The sequence below is a fragment of the Drosophila melanogaster genome, chromosome 3L (assembly GCF_000001215.4).
Source record: "Drosophila melanogaster chromosome 3L".
Lineage (NCBI taxonomy): Eukaryota > Metazoa > Arthropoda > Insecta > Diptera > Drosophilidae > Drosophila > Drosophila melanogaster.
Window position 1 is genome coordinate 4308528 of NT_037436.4, and position 18693 is coordinate 4327220.

General features: G+C 41.8%; 4 protein-coding genes across 16 annotated transcripts in view; 2 read left to right on the forward strand and 2 right to left on the reverse strand.

Annotated features, from left to right (window-relative positions):
• The first annotated feature begins 4955 nt into the window (after nt 1-4955).
• Claspin lies at nt 4956-10081 on the forward strand. Of its 2 annotated transcripts, none has more exons than NM_001300005.1 (7): nt 4956-6583; nt 6646-6893; nt 6945-7607; nt 7666-8967; nt 9025-9277; nt 9335-9670; nt 9733-10081. In NM_001300005.1, the coding sequence occupies exons 1-7, from the start codon at nt 5108-5110 to the stop codon at nt 9850-9852; spliced, it is 4398 nt and encodes a 1465-aa protein (NP_001286934.1). In that variant the 5' UTR covers nt 4956-5107; the 3' UTR covers nt 9853-10081. The 2 variants fall into 2 exon arrangements, with proteins under 2 accessions (NP_001286934.1, NP_728981.1); NM_168080.2 differs by having other exon boundaries at nt 9733-9946.
• Nucleotides 10082-10227: 146 nt separating this feature from the next.
• PMP34 (Peroxisomal Membrane Protein 34) lies at nt 10228-12582 on the forward strand. Of its 2 annotated transcripts, NM_001259686.2 has the most exons (4): nt 10228-10281; nt 10388-10595; nt 10672-10732; nt 11611-12582. In NM_001259686.2, exons 2-4 carry the CDS (start codon nt 10524-10526, stop codon nt 12420-12422), a joined length of 945 nt encoding a protein of 314 aa, NP_001246615.1. In that variant the 5' UTR covers nt 10228-10281; nt 10388-10523; the 3' UTR covers nt 12423-12582. The 2 variants fall into 2 exon arrangements, with proteins under 2 accessions (NP_001246615.1, NP_728982.1); NM_168081.3 differs by having other exon boundaries at nt 10228-10595.
• CG15014 (uncharacterized protein) lies at nt 12578-13732 on the reverse strand. Its single transcript, NM_139635.2, has one exon. The coding sequence runs from the start codon at nt 13668-13670 to the stop codon at nt 12696-12698; it is 975 nt and encodes a 324-aa protein (NP_647892.1). The 5' UTR covers nt 13671-13732; the 3' UTR covers nt 12578-12695.
• A 231-nt stretch (nt 13733-13963) lies between these two features.
• Nucleotides 13964-18693, reverse strand: part of Cip4 (Cdc42-interacting protein 4) — a gene marked incomplete at its 5' end in the record, with an annotated part of 41612 nt that continues 36882 nt past the window's right edge. For 2 of the 11 annotated variants that reach the window (NM_001259691.2, NM_001259692.1), the window contains 5 exons: nt 15003-15693; nt 15757-15923; nt 16395-16469; nt 16534-16883; nt 18457-18643. In NM_001259691.2, the coding sequence (NP_001246620.1) occupies nt 15530-15693; nt 15757-15923; nt 16395-16469; nt 16534-16883; nt 18457-18643 (943 nt within the window). In that variant the 3' untranslated portion in view covers nt 15003-15529. Of the gene's footprint in view, nt 15694-15756; nt 15924-16334; nt 16470-16533; nt 16884-17681; nt 17718-18456; nt 18644-18693 lie in introns of all 11 variants that reach the window. The other 9 variants (NM_139636.4, NM_001104031.2, NM_001259688.2 and 6 more) reach the window with 8 other exon arrangements.

The following is an 18693-nucleotide window of genomic DNA, read 5'->3' on the forward strand; positions in this document are numbered from 1 at the left end:
TCATGCATAATGATATTCACTGCTGCTGTAAGAATAAATTGTGAAAGTTTCATATTGTTATTAAAAATAGCTTGAAGAATTTGTAGGTATTCAATTCATTGCAATATACTGGCAATTTCATAAAAAAAATGTATCTCAATTTGGGTTATATTTTTTAATTAGCTACCTATAACGAAAATGATCAATTACCCAACCATAATTGCTTAAATGCAGTAATAATTTTTTAAATGCAGTTTTCTTAACTTCTTTCAAAACAAAATTAAACAAATTAAGGCACGTGCCAGGAAAATGTCCCAATTTTGTGTTATTTGAGTTTGTTTCCACCAAACTTCATTTAATGATTTCAGCCCAATTTTCAAATGCCTTGGGCTAGTAATTCCATCTGCCCATTGCACAACCCAAGCAAATAAAGAAAAGCAAACAACTTTGTGCCAATTTCCTAGCAACAATTTGATCAATTTGCCAAAGTGCCAAACGCAAAAGTAAATTTGTCGCCCGCCACTCTCGATTTTGCACAAAAGAGATGTGTCTTTTAGACCACTCCACCAATTTCCGATGATGAAATGGCATAAAAATGCCAATTCAAAGCGTCAAGTGAAACGAGCGAGCACAAGCCAAAAAAGTGATTAAGTAGAAATGCCCAAATCCATGAGAGATACAAAATGGTTGGCCGACAATTGGCCAAAGCCGATCCCAAATGCTAAGAAAGTAATCGCCGATCGCTATGAACTTTCATTTAAATTTATATATCCACAGGTACGCACATTGGCTGCCCAAGCGATGACATCGAAAGAAATCGAAAGTTCCGCATTTTGCCTTCGGGTTTCGATTTCATTCAAAGTCGATCTCGGCCAGGGCGCGTTAACGCCCCGGATTTGGATTTCCACGCCCGTAGTGAATCACCCGCAGCTCCGTGACGTAGATCCTCTGGCACTCCGCCAAATGAGCGAGTAACATTATCGCCCCCAGTTACGCTTCCAAATCGAAATTGGGTCAGGGACGTGCCTGGCATGCTAATTGCACCGTGATCCGTCTCGGCTGACGCACTCGTACGTGGGCTGGCCCTCATCCAGTGGCTTCTTTTGGCCTTTCGTTCGTTTCTAGAAAATTGAGCAACTTCTGGGCCCGCATTTTGGGGCTCAGGTCGAGCGAAGTTGGGAAAGGCAATGGTTTTCGGCTGGAGAACGCGGTCGTGATGCAATCTTTCTGTGGAAAGTGAGGCAATGCCGGGAGAAGTGGAAAGTATTTCATAATAAAATTAAATCAGAGTATGAATTTATTTGTGAGTGTGTAGAATATGTTGGAATAATCTCAACGATTTTATATTACTTATAAATAATATTAATTTGTTTTTAAAGGAGATAAGTAATTTGTTATTAAGTTTATATAAAATAATCTTCTGTACCTCGACTGCTACAAAAAACATAAATAATAAGATGTTGAAACGTTTTACCGCCAGTCTAAAAATATCTTTACAAAGTTACCAGCTGTCGAACCTTTCTTCGGTTATTCATTTCACCTCCTAAAGTAACAAAAGTAACAAAATAATCTCGGCTTCATTCAGTTAATTTCGTTTCATTTTGGTGTAGATAAAAACCAGTTGCTACCACAGATTTGCACAACTCCGCTTTTCTTTCTTTTTTTTTTTTGAGCCGCTAAGTCAGTGCAGTTATAACGGTGCACAATCTAGGCGCTTATTGTTTATAAACAAATTATTGTGGACCATGGCCCGGCCCAGACAATCATGTCAATCATTGTGCAAGTCGCACTCCGGCCGGAGCTGCAACCCCGGGCCCGGTCATCGAGCTCGAGAGCTCAATGGAATCGCCACGCTTTTTACTTTCCATTTCTTTTGTCAGTCGCTGGGCTGCAATTTACTGGCCTTTTTTTGTTACTGTTCATTCCGACGCTGGCGGCTTTTCCGCTGAGCTGTCGCCAGCCCTAAATCACATTTATAAAGACAATGAACCTGGCTCTAAGATGCCAACTTGCTGAACTCGAAGACAGAAGGGCAGTAAACAGGTGTACATCAGTTGAAAGTTTAGGGGGAGGCCAAGTTATTTGCTACCATTAAATCATTACTCTATTGCTGATAACCTTTTGTTTTGTAATTGTAGATAACTAATCTAATCTAAACGTTTTATCTATGTTTTAAGCAGAACAATTGAAAAAGTTCACGCAAAGTGGAATACTATACCTCAAAGTGCTCGTAATGAACTACCCAATCAATTGGCATTCAAAACTGGAAACTTTAAAATTTTTAGATTTTTCGGAAAAAAGGTGATGGGTGGTACATCCAAAAATGCAAAAATAAGAAAAAAAAATTTTTTTTTATGAGCTCATATTTTTTTCAGTGTGCGCAAAACGTCAATTGATTTTAAGTTTGGTTTCGGTCCACGCTCGATGGCTGCTGCGCCCTTTTTGGCCATTTCTTCGACTTGGGCCGCATAAATGGCGCTTAATTATTATTTTATGCATATGACTTGAGGCCGGGATGGGGTCGGCTGGATGTCGGATGGAGTCGAGCATGGACGGAGCCTGAGTCATGCGCCATATATCACTTTCACTCGCAAAAAAAAAAAGACATGGCATAGCAAAACGGCAAGAAATCTCAATCGGGCAACGAAAAGCCAGACGCAGACAGCCAAAGGCGTGTCTGGGTCCCAGGAACAACAGCTAAAAGATATATACGCAAACATGTGGCATTTACAAGCCGATCAGCCCCGATTTTTTATGCGATCCTCCGTGGACGATTTGCTTTTAATTGCGAACGACAGAGTGGCTGCATAAGCCCCATAAACTCAACTTAAATCTGCAGTTGAAGGCTCTGAAAGGTCTTAAGACCGCGCGATTGCATAAGCCACTTAGTCTTGCCAAAAAGAAAATATGGGCTAAAAGTAGTTTTCTAAAGAAATGGGGTATTCATTGGCTGTTTGTTTGCTTCGATCGAAATCCCATTTCGAATTCCATGAGATTGTGAGGCGAAGATCAATATTGATTGTAGACAGTTGGAAATTATGTGTATCTTTCGATTAGACTCTGCATTTAGCACACACTCGAGTGTTTTCACTTTCATCTTATGGGCCCAAGTTGTGATTTTTCGGTTTTCGGTGGTATCTGTGAACTGTGCGTATGCAAATTAGGTAGCGACAACAAGGCGCAGAAATACCGTAAGTGGCCAAAAGCAAAATCTCTGCTACAGATATGAAAAAAGATGTCTGAAAGATACATACAGTTAACCGTTTTTAGTTTTTTTTTGGTTTTTGCCAAATGAAAGAGAAATTGTGTGCGACGGCACCAAGATTCGTTTTTTTTAAATATACGTATATAGTATGCTAATTGGTGCGCTAGCTGAAGCTTAAAATTATAAATGCCTAGCTCAAAAGTCGTAAGCAAGAGCATTATGATTTAATCAGGCTGCTGGATAAGGGGCAAAAATTACCTAAGGTTTTTATGACTGTAAAAGACGACTTAATGGTGATAAATACTTGTATCTGGGGATTAAAGCTTGTAGTTCTGTTGGTAAGATGATAAGATCAATTTTTTTTAGAAAATATCAAATTAGAACAAATATCTATGTAATATCATGGTTTTCATGCGATTCTCTAAGCTTATTGAAATACTATCGATATGTTTGATAAATATGAAAATTTGAGAGAAATCTCTTCCAAAAGAGTATCCAAATATTTACCAAGCCATGCTAATTTAACGACTGATTAAGCCCAAGCTGTGATTCCACATGCGAATATATTATGAATTTGGCAAAGCGGAAAGCATAGGATTCGTGAAATATGGCTGCTTTCTTTCGATCTTTCTAAGGTTGAATAACATATGGCTTTGTTGTGTGGGATTTTCAAACGTTGCGCAATTCGGCAAGGTGAAACATTTGTCCCTCTTAAATATCAAAGACATTTGTAAAATGCATTAATCATTTATGTTTTGACCGAGAGTGATCTCAGAATAGACCTATTAAGTGAAAAGCCGGGGGAATTTAACACCTATTAAAACGGTTTGGTTTCGCTTTTCGGGGGCCTTTTGCTTTTGCTTTCATTGAAAGCCAAGTTAATTGAATATTAGGCTCTGAACCGAGGTTAATGGTTGCGCATTGGATGCGTTTTTCAGCATTATTAATTGCATTTTAATGCTATTTATATCGGAGCAAGGGTATATCATTAGGCCACTCTCGTCGTCTTGGGGTTACTTAATGACCCTCGGTCGAAAGATCTTTTCAGCTTTTTGGCTTTTCAGCCACGAAACTGTGAAAGAGAAATGCCTCTGAGACAGAAAGAGATGCGGAGAAAGCATGGCAGCAAGTAGCAACATCGACATCGTACCAAAATCAAACCAACTGCAACAATTCGCCAACATACAAGAGCAACAACAACCACGGGAACAGGTGAACCTACTCGCATACCCACCTGGATATTTTCCATTTGTCTGCTTTTTTCATCTGAGTGTATGCAAATCCGCTGGGTGATTACTTTCGATTGCTGTACTGCTGAAAGGTTGCAGCCTGCTGATTAAGTTGCTGTCCGAGATTTGTTCACGCTGCTTGATTTGCGTTTGAATAATCATGTACATTTTATAGGTTTCAGCTCGTCGAGATATTGAGTTCATTTATGGCTATTTAAGAGTTTTCACTATTTAAACTGATGTGGCCATAAACTTTGAGTATGTATTCTCCTCTAATACAAAATAAAATTTGAAATATTTTAAGAAAATTTATATTCTAATTTCAATATATTTTGTTTATTTAATTAATATTTAGAAAATAATAAAATAAAGGAGCAACATTAATTTTGTTTTATTTTTATTATTATTATTTTTATACCTTATGAAATTGAGTAAAATTTTGTTTTTAATATTCCTGTAAGTAACGGTCTATTATACATTAATTTGACTCATTTCTTCTACATCATTTTACACAAATGTGGCCAGGCCTGTTTATTAAGTATGCCTTACAACACTGCCTGCATCAGCTGATTGATCCCGCACTTTCAACACTCTTTGCGCCAAAAATCGAACTGCGTGTAATTGTGTGCGTTTGCGACTTCGAATGTTTTTGGTTTCTTATTATTATTAACAAAAAAACAAGTGACCCAGAAATATGAGTGAATCGCTTGCAGAAACTGCAGCTGCAGCGGAAAATGAAGAGCAGGCCGACGACTCGATGGAAAAGCTGGTCTTCGACGAGGAAGACGAGCAGATGGTCTCCGGCGAAGATTTACTGGGTGGCAAGAGTTTGATAATGTCGGATGACAGCGAAGCGGAAGATGGCTCCCAGGAAAAGCCCCTATCACCCAAGGACAGGCGCCGAAGGATGATGGACAGTGACCAGGAGGAAGATGCAATGGATCAGGGAAACGGTGATTCCATAAAAAACAGCGAGGATGTGGAGGAGGAGATGGTTTCCAGGCCGAAAAAGAAGGTATCCGCCATCATAGATTCGGATAATGATGATGAGCAGCAGGCGGAAAAAAAGACGCAGAAGGAGGAGGGGAAGCAACCCGTCAAAAGCAAGAAGAAGAGATCCCAGGTCAACCAGGAGGATCAGGAGAAACCTGTCAAATCTAATAAGACAAAGAAGGCGGTAAAGAATAAGACCCAAGCAAACAAGGCGGAGGACGACCAGGATAACCCTTCCAAGGAGGATAAACCAAAAAAAGTGGTCAAAAATAAGAAACAAACGAATAAAGATGGTAAACCCCAAACAAACGAAGAGTACGACCACCACCAACAGCATGAGAAACCTGCAAAGACACAAAAGTCAAAAAAGTTGGCCAAGAAGCAGAAGCAACAAGAGGATGATAAGGAGGACAATGGCACTGAACAGGAGAAGAAGAAACCTTCACCAAAATCAAAGGCAAAGAAGTCCGACAAATCTAAAATAGATTCCCTAATGGACAACGAAGAGGACGCGGGTGAAGACCTTAAAATGTATCAAGAAGATCAGGAGCCTCAAAAGCAGAAGACAAAAAAATCAGCCAAGAAAACTAATAAGGACAGTAAGGAAGAGTCAGGTGAAGACCAGGAACACCAAGAGCAAAAGAAGCCACTCAAGAAAATAAAGTTGGACAATATTGACACCAAGGAGGATAAGGAACAGATAGTGAAGCCGAAAAAGATGGCCAAGAAAAACAAACAGAAAGTACTGAGCGATGACGAGTCAGAGGAAAATCAGAATGAAAAGGTGGATCAAGATCATGATCTTAAGAAAATGAGCAGTGAAAATGAGCTGGAAATGGGCAGCGATAAGGAAGACCAGGAAATGCAGGAACCTCCCAAAAAGGCAAAGAAAAATAAACAACGAATGGACAGTGAAAGCGAAGATGAAATCCCGAAAACCGAAAGCGAGAAAATAACCAGTTCACCCAAAAACAAACTGAAAGGATTGGTGGACTCCGAATCTGAACCGGAAGAAACTGCTGAGGAAGTTAGTCCCGTCAAGAACAAACTTAAAGGATTGGTGGACTCGGAATCGGAACCAGAGCTAGACAATCCCGAGGAATCTGCAGGAGAACAGGAAGCCCCAATGGAAAGCGCTCTCTCCAGAGAGAAACCTAAGAAGGCCAAAGTTGTTCGCGTGAGTTTTTTAATTAATAGGATGGCTATAATATATTTTAATACATACTTTCATATAATTAGGAATCAGCTAAGAAAGCACTGGAGGGGATGCAGGCCATCCAAAGTGAACAGCAGCGTTTGCACCGCGAGGCACACATCAACGTGCCGTATCATCAGCCGAAACCAAGGACACTGAAGGAGTTTCTTAGCCGACGAACCATCAACGCTCCACTGGCCACGGCTCTGGCTGGAGGAAGTCCAATGCCCAGCAGGCAGCCAAGGAAGTCGGTGGGACTGCGGATGACCAGGGAGGAATTGGAGGCTTATGCGTAAGTTACATGAGGCTTTAAAAGATAATTTAAACCTAATCTATTGTTTAGAAAACTTATGGAGGATCGTGCCAAAGAAGCTACCGAGTTCTTTAAGTCTGAGTCTGAGTCAGATGAGGAGGATGATTCGGAGAACGAAGAACCTATGGAATTAAAAGACAATCCAGGTGTTATGGATGAGATGCTGGATAATCCAAAAACTCCAGAACAGCCCAAGAACGACACAGAGGACATGACCAGCCAAGCAGTTATTGAGGTACCTGTCCTGGGTGAAGACAAAACAGATGATACCGTCGGTGATGAAGCAATGGTTGCAGATTCTATTACTGAAGAAGAACCCATTGCCTCCACCTCTACTGCAGCTGCCCTGAAATTAGCAGATAATTTTGAAATTCAGCAAGAGACTAATGCGAAATCCCCCAGCAAAGTCTGTCTGGTTACAGAAGTAGTGGAATTGCCCAAGCTGGACTTGAGCACCATCAACATAACACCGTCCTCTAAGCCAGCAACTCCTAAGATTAGCGAAGTTATTCGCCAGCTGAAGATTGAGAAGAGCTTAGATGAGAGCCCTTCGCTGAAAGGCGATCCCAACATGGTTATTGATCTGGAAACGGGTGATATGTTCGCCAAAAAACCAACAGGTGTGGATGACCTGCTAAACCGTCTGATGAAAACGCGGGAAGCTAAAAAGCACAAGACCACAGAGACTGTCAAGTATGTAGCCCACTTTACCATCTTTTTCAGCCCTAAAACTTGGGTACATTTTTTTTAGCATCCTAACCACTGAACATGGCAAGCTGGAGATGTCCAAGGTGAGCATACACCTGCACGAAGAGGAAATCGCAAAAGAACCAAAACCAGGAGCGGGTTACATGAAAATGCAGGAGCATCTCAAAACCCTGATTACTAAAAAACGCATGGAGGACCTACGCAAAAAGCAGGCTGAAGAACAGGAGAAAATGGCAGAAGATGAGGAGGAAGGCATGGATGTGGATGAGGAGTACGAACCGGAAGATAAACCTGGCTATGCAGAAGTAACTATAAATGAAGATGAGGAAATCATAGATAAAGTTGATAGCACTGCTGAGGATGATGGCGATGCTGAAGAAAACAAAAACGATGCAGACGAAGATCCCGAAGACAATCCAGTTGAAGACAGTGAGGATGAGAAAAATGACAGTGAAAGTGAGCAGGAATGTGAAGCGAACCCAGAGCCAGAAACGCAAACCAGAAAGAAGAACCGCATCATTAAAGCATTCGAGGACGACAACTCCGATGAAGATGATCTCGACCTGCTGCAAACTCCGAAGCCAAGCAATGTTGCTCCCATAACCGCTACCCAGTTGCAATTATCCGCCCACAAGCTTTTCGATGTGGAGACCCGACGCACGGCCAGCGACGAGGAGAATGAACTCCTGGATCTGTGTTCTGGCCAGTTTCCGCAGACCCAGATGCTTTCCTCCGACGCCCCTTCGGTGGATACAGCTGTGATCAGTCAGATTCCCATGACACAGTTTGGCGGCAGCAGCCAGGCAGCAGATGAACTGGAGGGTCTGTGTTCTGGTACCTTCGCCACCCAGTTGCCATCGCAAGCACCCACTCAACAGCCGGAACAGCAGGAAGAATCCGAAGTACCGGCAGCAGTAGCGAACAGAATAGTATCCAGCGATGAAGAAGCCCAGGAGGATGCCTTGGAAGTCGATAAGCCAAGAAACAAAAAACTAACCAAGAAAAGGCCAAAGAAAAAGGCCAAATTGGGCTTCTCGGATGATGAAGATAGCGATGATGAGGTTGAGGAATTCGACGAGGAAAGTGACGCAGAGCCAGTAGAGGAAATTCCGGAAACCTTTGTAGACTACGATTCCGAGGAAAATGAGATTGTTGTGGAGATGACCAAGAAGGATCGTAAAATACGAGCAGCCAACTTTGTGGACAAAGAAGCTGAGCTGTCTGAATCCGAATGGGGATCAGCCGACGAGGATGAGAAAAACATGGACGAGTACGACATTGAATTGGGCGACGAAGACCAGTTCGATCGTGATAAACTGCGGCATGAGCTTGGCCAGATACATGCGTAAGTAAATCAAAAATTCTACTTCTTTAAAATACTTTAACCATTTCTTTTTGACAGGCGTAAAATGATGGATCAGGATATTCGGGAAGTGCGCAAGATCAAGGAATTGCTCTTCGAAGAGGAGGAAGAGGGAGCGAATCGCCAGCGCCAATTCCGCTGGAAGAACGTGGAGGCCGGATTCAGTCTCGACGATAATCGAACCGACAATGGTGAAGGAAACGACGGCAGTGGCGATGAGGAAAACGAGCATCTGTGGCGAAAAATCCGCTACGAACGAGAGCAGCTTCTTTTAGAGAAGGGTTTAAAACCGGTGCGAAAACTCGTTTATTTTCTTAGTTCTATTCACTAAAACATTTTAATCTTTTAGGAGGTGGCCTCACCGCTTTCTACGTCCGTGATAAACACCAGTAACAATGGTAATTCGCCGGCCATTCGCCGACTGAACATAATTTCCTCTAAGAAGACAACTGTGGAGGTGAAGAAGAATTCTCCATTCCTGATCTCAAAGACAATAGCTGGCAAGCAGCAGAAGAGCGCTGTTCGTGGCTCCTTTCTGATTCGGGACCAGCAGACGCTTTCCAAACTGGCAGGACTCACAAAAGGAACCTCCGGCGATGTGGATGCCGCGGAGGGCACTATTTCTGTGAAGTCAGCGAAGGCGAAAAACTTCGTTTTCGCCACGCTAACGGAAGAGGAACATGAGGTGGGAACTAACTATGTTCTTTTGATTACGATTCCTTCTAAACCAAATTAATAACATTCCAGAATCGAAAGAGAAAAGCTGCCGATATACTGAACAGCAGCACTGAGACGGGGGTAAACTTCATAAAGAAACCAAAGTTGGAGCCTCGGAGAGACAAGTGCCTAATAGATCAGCTCCTTTGATCCGTTCTTCTTTTAAGCTAAGACTTAAATGTACATTTCAAAAGTTAGACTGCTAAGATAGTTTATAGGAGTGAATAAAAATAAGTTAAATTTTATATTTCTTTAGATAGGAACAGTATAAATTGGTTATACTGCCTTATAATTGGAATATTCCTTACATTTTATGTGCGATTGTTGTGAAATTTGGTATGTAGGAAGTTTATGATTAGGAATTTGTATGTATTTCAGTAAAATGAGGAATAATTAATAAAAAATTAAGAAAGATTTAAGATTTTACAAACCCAGTTAACGGTCTATTTTGTAAAATATATACATATGTGCGTATATATATTTTGGTATATTTCTCCAGCTACATGGTATATTTCGAACCCACAAACATTGGTCATACTGTGTGAATGAATGTGAATTCTATACAGAAATTATGAATATGTAAGTGAATCATTTACAAAGTCGCCGTGATCCAGGAGGCACAACAAAGCCACCGCCTCCTCCGCCGCCGATAAATTTAATCTAATCTACACATCGCGGCGAACAGCGCTGCCGCAGCTAAATTTTCAACAACCGGCGGATCGATCGGGTCGTCGTCAATCAGTAAACACTCGCCCGAAGACGCCGCCGGACGTTCCAGTCCCCAGTTTAGAGATCTCACAGTCCGACAAACAAACAGCAGAATGGTGGCCCCCTCGAAACTCAGCCAGGTGCTTAGCTACCAGAACTTTGTGCATGCCGTATCCGGAGCTGCGGTGAGTGGGCAAATATTTGCCGGCTAAAGGTCAAGATGGCATCGGTGCTAATTTGCATTTGGTCACCTATTCACAGGGCGGCTGCATCGCCATGAGCACTTTCTATCCACTGGATACAGTGCGTTCCCGCCTGCAACGTAAGTTTACCCAGGGATTCAACAATCGGACTGTAACTAATCATCACCCGATAAGCGGGCCACGCTTTGATAATTCATATAGGCGCACCTATTAATCTGTGCGCGAGTTCAAACTCCAGCGTTTGAAACTTTCTATTGACGATATGTTTGAGAGTCCATATCAGTCAATTGCCCGGGCTAATCCAATTTGAGGTCTGGTTATAGATGAAATTCGATAGCGTCTGGTTTCTGTGCCGCGAAAAAAATTGTGATAATTATTTTCTGTATAGTATGAGGAATAACTAAAGGTTTATTTTAAAAGATATACAAACACTATAGATGATATCATATGTGAACGTAGTTATAATATTACATTGTGTATATTTTGATACACAAAATTCGTTCAATATTAAGTGCCCATATGATACCTATGTGATATCGAGGGTTCACTTTACAAGGTGTGCGCTCTATTTCCCATTTTCCAAGTACACGAACAGCTTATATTATCTGAATGCATAAATTTTGCAATTTTATAGAGCCATTGGACTTTGACTCGTAAAATAAAACTTCTTACAATTATGATCAGTTAAGTTCACTAAAATTCGCGAAAACAAAAAGAAATACCTTTTAATACATTTTTTTAAAGGTGCAGCTTTATGACAATTTTAGCCCATACCATATTTACCCAACACGGTTGCATATTCGACTAAAGCGTTTTCAAATTTAATTCTAGAAATTGGATAATTAACATAATAGGGTTCAGGGTTGGCTTAATATCACTGACTCGTAGTATGCGTGACAAGTTCAATTAGCGCGAAAACCAAACACACCTGAAATAATCTTGGCTTCAGAATCCCCAGCTTAAAACTTATAGTGTTTTTTCCAATAAATATTTACAGTGGAAGAAGCCGGCGATGTGCGGAGTACAAGGCAAGTGATCAAGGAGATCGTGCTGGGCGAGGGATTCCAGTCCCTGTACCGAGGTCTTGGTCCTGTACTGCAGAGCCTTTGCATTTCGAACTTTGTCTACTTCTACACATTCCATGCCCTCAAGGCGGTGGCATCGGGAGGCTCGCCATCCCAGCACAGCGCTCTCAAGGATCTGCTCCTGGGCAGCATTGCCGGCATCATCAATGTGCTCACCACCACACCCTTTTGGGTGGTCAACACGCGACTGCGCATGCGCAACGTGGCCGGAACCTCGGACGAGGTGAACAAGCACTACAAGAACCTGCTGGAGGGTCTCAAGTACGTGGCCGAAAAGGAGGGCATCGCCGGTCTGTGGTCTGGCACCATACCCTCCCTGATGCTGGTCTCTAATCCCGCGCTGCAGTTCATGATGTATGAGATGCTTAAGCGCAACATTATGCGCTTCACCGGCGGTGAAATGGGCAGTCTGAGTTTCTTCTTTATTGGTGCCATTGCCAAGGCCTTCGCCACGGTGCTGACCTATCCGCTGCAGTTGGTCCAAACCAAGCAGCGTCATCGCAGCAAGGAGTCGGACTCGAAGCCGTCCACATCGGCGGGTTCTACGCCCCGCACCGAGAGCACACTGGAGCTGATGATCAGCATACTGCAGCACCAGGGCATTCGTGGACTGTTCCGCGGTCTGGAGGCCAAGATCCTGCAAACCGTGCTCACGGCGGCCCTGATGTTCATGGCCTACGAAAAGATAGCCGGCACCGTTGGCATGCTGCTTAAGCGCAACTGAAAAGAGGCTCTAGTCAACAAGTAGTTTTACTCAATTAATCCTAACGTAAGCTATAACACAAACATACACATTCTGACATAGGATATGGCCAGCACACAGACTCTCCAAAGTTTAGTCGCTAAGCGTCAATGGATAAATGAAAAGAATAAATAGTTAACAGAAGTAAATAATAACTGGATGCTTTATTTATATTCGTCTGCACAGCAGATGGTCCATCTATACCTAGGTGTGGTCATTGCTATATATCTTTAATTGGGCGGTTTTGATTTTCATTTATTTGTCATTCTCAGTAGAGTCCTTATTCTCATCGTCATTAGACTTGGACTCTTCTGAAGATTCAGCTTGCTCCTTATCGTTGCCATTGGCGACCTCTGAAGTCTCCGACTTGGAATCTCCTTCGCCGGAAGATTTTTTATCGCTAGGATTGGCCAGCTCGGCCAGGTTGAACTTTTTGCACTCCAGATAGTTGTCGATCACGCTAAGCAGACACCAGCCCCTCAAGACCTCCACGATGATGGATTTCTTGGCCTCCTTTAGGTCCACCTTGTTACCCACGTTCTTGGAGTTGACCAGCTCGGCCAGTTGGGTTATGATTTGGTCGCGCTTGATCTGCTGATTATAGCGATGATTGAAGATGATGCCATAGCTGGTGGGCTCCTTGAGGAAGTGCTTGTCGAAGAGCTCGCCGGCGGCAGTGATGATGTCCGGCATGTTGGCGCGGCAGACGACTTCGATGGGCACCAGGCGCAGGACAAATCGGGACATGGACTTGCCGGTGGTCGCTATGTCGTTGATGATGTGTTTACCCAGGGCGACCGGATCCTCCAGTTGGGTGCGGATGAACACGCAGTTGGTGGTGTTGGTGTCTACATTCTGGAATCGCATCTTGCGCTGCGAAAGCATCTCGCGGCATTTGGCGGCAGCTGCTTCCAAGTCGTCATCGTCATCACTGGTGCCTCCCGCCGCTGGCTTCGGATCATCCTCTCCCGCATCACCACCCGCTCCTTCCTCTGGCTGCTTCTTTTCCGGTTCATTCTCTGGCTTTTCCGAACCGTAAAGTATGTCAGCATAGTGGTTCAACAAATTGTAGCATTCGCGAACACATGCCTTCTCGTTGATGTTGCACGTGGCGAAGAATCCACGTTGCCCAGGTTGGAGCGTCTGCCTCTTGGCGTGGAAATACTTCTTCTTGTTGTTGTTAAACTTCACGTTTTTACCCATTTTCGATTTTTTTGAGGCGGGCTCCATGAAATAAAACTTATTTTGCTTCGCCGGCTGTTTAAATTAGTGATACCGTAAATACGCCAGTAATGCCGTGCTTTGAAGCTACTAAAATCCGTAGAGCAGAATTAAGAAGATATGGTCACTTTAAAACTAAAAGTATTGAAAGAAAATTCATCTTCAAAAATTTTAATTTTGAAATTGCTTAATCGGTATTAAAATACAATTTCATATTTCCATTTATCAATGCCCTTTTAAATTAAAAAAATTTCTATAATTATTCCCAACCAGTTTAATAAAACATCCATTTGCAAAAGGATCAAATGCTGATCAGCTTTATGTTTTAATTGTAGTTACTTTTATTAAGCCGACGATTCTCACATACTTTTGCCGTAGTCTGTCACTTAAATTCAATTACTCTCATTCCATTTGATGTCGTAAACATTATAGCGTAATACGTATGTGCCTGTTTTCGGTTCGAATTTAAAATTAGATAAATTTAAGAATTTTGGAATTATTTATTTTCTGCGTTCGCACTAAGATTAGTTCATCGTCATTCGTTTACATCGTGTAATTAAACGTAAGAAAAACAGAATTCATCAGTTTCAGTTGTTTGCACACTTAAATGCTAAAGCATGGTAGCATATCTATGCGAAATGAAAGTACAAAATGCAGATACTGAAGGCTGCTGAATATCTAACTAAAGACCTATCTCGCTCCGCCTGGACTTTATCCGCAGACTTCCGTTTCATGTTTTTGATTGTGGTTTACCAATATACAGCGGTATATCATATTAAAGTATAAATAAATGTATTGCAAAGTGGCGTCATTGCCGCCCGGCTTTGCATTGACTTAAGCCTTAATGTTGTGAACTTAATGGTATAGGGATTCCTAAAACATAACTAATCGATGCACTATCTCGGCATGAATGCGCTTCTCGCGTCCCATTAAACATAGTGTGTGAAAATGTACAAGGCCAAGAGCAATACAAAATTATCATCAAATTAAGATTACGAATTATGCATAGAGTGGTTTAAAGTAAAATGTACAATTGTTGCTATTTATATAAAACAAGCTAGCGCGTTCTTCTGCTTCCGCAATTGCATATGCCGCATGTCATGCAGGATTGCCATAACTTTTGCCCACATTTCCTGGAGTCTCGGGTGTGTGTGTATATATGGGATGGGATCGATGTCCGCTCGCTTGATCTTTGCATATTTACCAAAGTTTTAGTGCTTAAATTTGAGGAAATCGCACTCTGCCGCCTTTCCAAATTGGTCTGAGGGAAAGGTGACGGGTGCTCCTAAGGCCAAAGCCGAGAACCGTGCAAAAGTAAGTATTATCAACACATTGCCAAATGGATTGCACGTGAGAACGTGTTCACAAGATTACTTTTAATGTCCAACGGCTGTAGTTTAAGTTTCAGTTTAAGTTTTCCTTTTCATGCTCTCACGTATTCAAGTGTCATATAAATCTTTTTCCATATATGTATATAAATAGGTGTTATCATGATTGTTGTGGTGAAGAGGGAAACGTTGCGGTGCTTACAATTAGGTGAGGTCTGCTCGTAGGTGCATATGACTATAGTATTTATAGTATGATATAGCTTGCACTACCATAAGATCAATGACGTTTAAAATCAAAGTAAATATACAAAGCATACGAAGGGTAAATGAATCGAACTTAGCTTAAGTCAAATGTACAGTGTTGTGTGAAAGTTAGGCGTGTTGTGTCTGTTATGTTATGTTTTGTGTGTTATGGCTGTCCGACAGAACGCAAAGTTATGACAAAAGTACACAAATCAATCGATCATACGCAAGAGTTTGCTGAGTAGGTAACATTTAAAACCGCCCGGCTGATTGCCCGCCCCGAAAATGAACTTAATCCTAAGCATAGAGCGTGATCTCGATGTAACTCGTGGGCACGAAGCCCTCGTCCCAGCCATTGGAGTTGTTCTCCCGCCGCACCCGCGTCCATCCGTCTCCTTGGTCGATCTCGATCACTTGCAGCTCCTCGCCCTCACTCATGGGTATGCTACCCTCGCTGGAGGCTATAAAGTATTAGAGCCAGCATGTAATTAGATGTTACATTCGTTATATTTCCTACTACTCACCTTCAAATGGATACAGGGCACGACATTTTCCCACTGGATTAAGGGTCTCCACTTCCGTTTCATAGTAGGTATCCTCGCCAATCGCGTTTTCGTTGGCGCTGCCCTGTCCTGATCCTGGCAGGGATGTGTGCGAAGTGCCAAGGCCACTCTCGGGACTTGCCGAACTGCTGGATTTCACCATGGAAAAGGCAAAATGAAACGAAATATTTGAAGAAGTTGCAATTTTCACATTATTAAGTGTCATCATGTTTGGTGTAGAGCGATAAAGAATTAAGTTGTACTACAAATTAGAAGTATGCTAAAATAGTTATTAAAATTTTTGTTTAATCTTTGGCTTATTGTGGACTTTCTGGGCTGTGTTACTATACTTTATATGCTTTCAAAGTGAGTGAGAAACCAACACCGAAGAAAATGCCACACACCGTGAATAGTGCAGTGATATTACGATCGAATTAAATAATACAGATTATATATGCGATGCCAAATCATAATGCTACGATAATGTATGTACGAGTATAATGTATGTGGGTGAAAGATATATATATATATAAACATTGAACGTAGACTTATGAGTGTACCCGTTATTGTTATTATTATGCCCATTTTGTATTTGCGCCACATTATCCTCAGAATCTGACCTGCTTAAGCTGCCAGCATCATCGGGCTGGTCGTCGCCATCATCATGATGGTCATCGGCACTGCCATTGGAATGTCTAAAGTGGGGGTATTCAGTTATTAGATTGTATATTATATGGGTCGCAACTTATATTAACTCACCTAGAGGTTCGGTGACCGTTTTGCAATTGATTTCGACTCGCCTGCGGACTACTGGTGGCCGTCGGCACTTGGCTTGCCTTCTCCAAGAAGCCCTGGTACTTCTTTAGATCCACTTTCAGCTTCTCCAACTTGTGTTCCGACTCGTTCAGTTGTCCCTCGACGGTCATGGGATTGCCCAGCGATGAGTTCGCCTCATAGACGATCTTCATCTTCATCAGGCCATCCCGTGCTTTTGTTTCCTGGGCGATATTCTGTGTCAGTTCGGCGATCTTCGCCTGCAGTTTCTTTCTTCGTTGATTCGGTGGCAGATCGCTGAAGTCCTCCTTTTGTCCATCCGCAGTCAGGGAATTCTGTGCCAATTACAGCTTGGTTAGTTGAATGCATTACAAGTATATTGAATGATATCTTTATAGGCCAATGCAATGAATAATAAGATACAAATCAGGACTAAAAAGACACAAGACATTCACAAGACACAACAAGAGCTGCACGCAGTGATTAGAATCAGTACAAACAACAGAGGAAACCGAAAAATCAGATAATAATATCAACACAGCAAAATAATAAATGCAGATTTTTTGATAATCCAATGACCCGCTTTCGACATAAATCAAACCAGTTTCGAAATCAACAGGCTATTAAATGGCACCATAAAGAAAAATTATGGAAATGGAACGAAAGGGAAAACAAGGCGATAAAGGCATTCAATCATGCGGTGGGATTCGAGAGCTAATGGCACATAAAGAACAGAAATTAAACAATAATAAAGTTAAAACATAAATGGAATAATGTGTAAGTGTGCTGCTGTGACTTTCAGCTAGTTGGCCAACAATTTACTGGTTAATTTAAAGGCTTAACTATTTGAGAATAATTGGTGGTGTTCATTTTTAGAACTTGACTATGTTTAATCAAGCCAAGAATATGCCGATCATTTGCGTTCAGGCGTTTAAAGTGAAAGTTGCTCAGACTATTAATTATTGTTAATGGAAACGATATTGCTAGTGATGATTAGATTCTTATTTAGCTGATTGTGATTAGTAAATAGCGAGATAGTGGTGTTATTAAGATTAATCGTAAGGGGCTAGTTTAGGCTAGACTTAGTTAAAGTTAGTTATTTAGTTGGGAGAAAGCTGAAAGATTCATCATACCTTCATGGTGATACAGGCTTCAATTATCTGCCGTTGCTATTGGCAGCGAATTGATTTAATATTTATTTTGTAGGTTTTTAATTTTTGCAATTGTATCACATGTGTGGTGTTGTTGTGTTCGTGTGATTTTAAGCATTTAATCATTTTAAAATCGAATGGCAGCAACAAATATGTGTACAAAAGTAGAAATCAAGAGTTAATCAATTAATATTCGTGAGTTATAGAAGAAGCTTTGGATTTGGAATAATGTTGCAGTCGGTGAGGAGCGAACTTAAAGCACAAAGTATTAGTAATAGCGAAAGACACAAAACATGGCAATTCAAAAGCAATCCGAGGAATGAGGCGATGTATGTATATATGGAAATGCCGATCTGGTTGTGGACTATGATTGGATAGGACACGAATCGAATTCTTTGGACACTTGGTACTTACGGCAAGAGACAGAACCATGTCCAAGTGAAATAAAGATATGGTAATCGAGATTCGATCAAATTAATATAGAAATAGAACGGAAAAGAGAGAAGACTGGATGAGTAAACCATAAAGAGACACAAACCATAACCAAGACCTACACCTTATCAATAGAACATCGAACTTAAGAACTAATCAAGAAGCGTCTCAACTCAAGAGGCTAGTGCACAGAATGGAACGGACAAGTGCGGCGAACTGAAAACTCTGGACAATAGAGATAGTCAGGCAGTGGTAGTCGAGTCTAAAACCCACTGAGGAGGTATCCCAAAGTTAGGCCCCTCGAATTGGCCACGGACTGCCTCACCTTATTGCTGCCGAATATGTTAAAAATGCCCACGCGTTTCTTCAGCTTGTTGGCACTCATCGTGCCTCTAATGGTCAGGTGGTTCGATGTCGAGTTGCTGTAGTGTGAGTCCTGCACGGAATCCGGATCGCACTTGGACAGATCCTCGAAGGGTATGTCCCTTGGTGGCGTGAAACCAGATTGATATCTGCAAGGCGGACATAGAGAGTTAGTTTGAGGTTTATGTATTATTCGGAA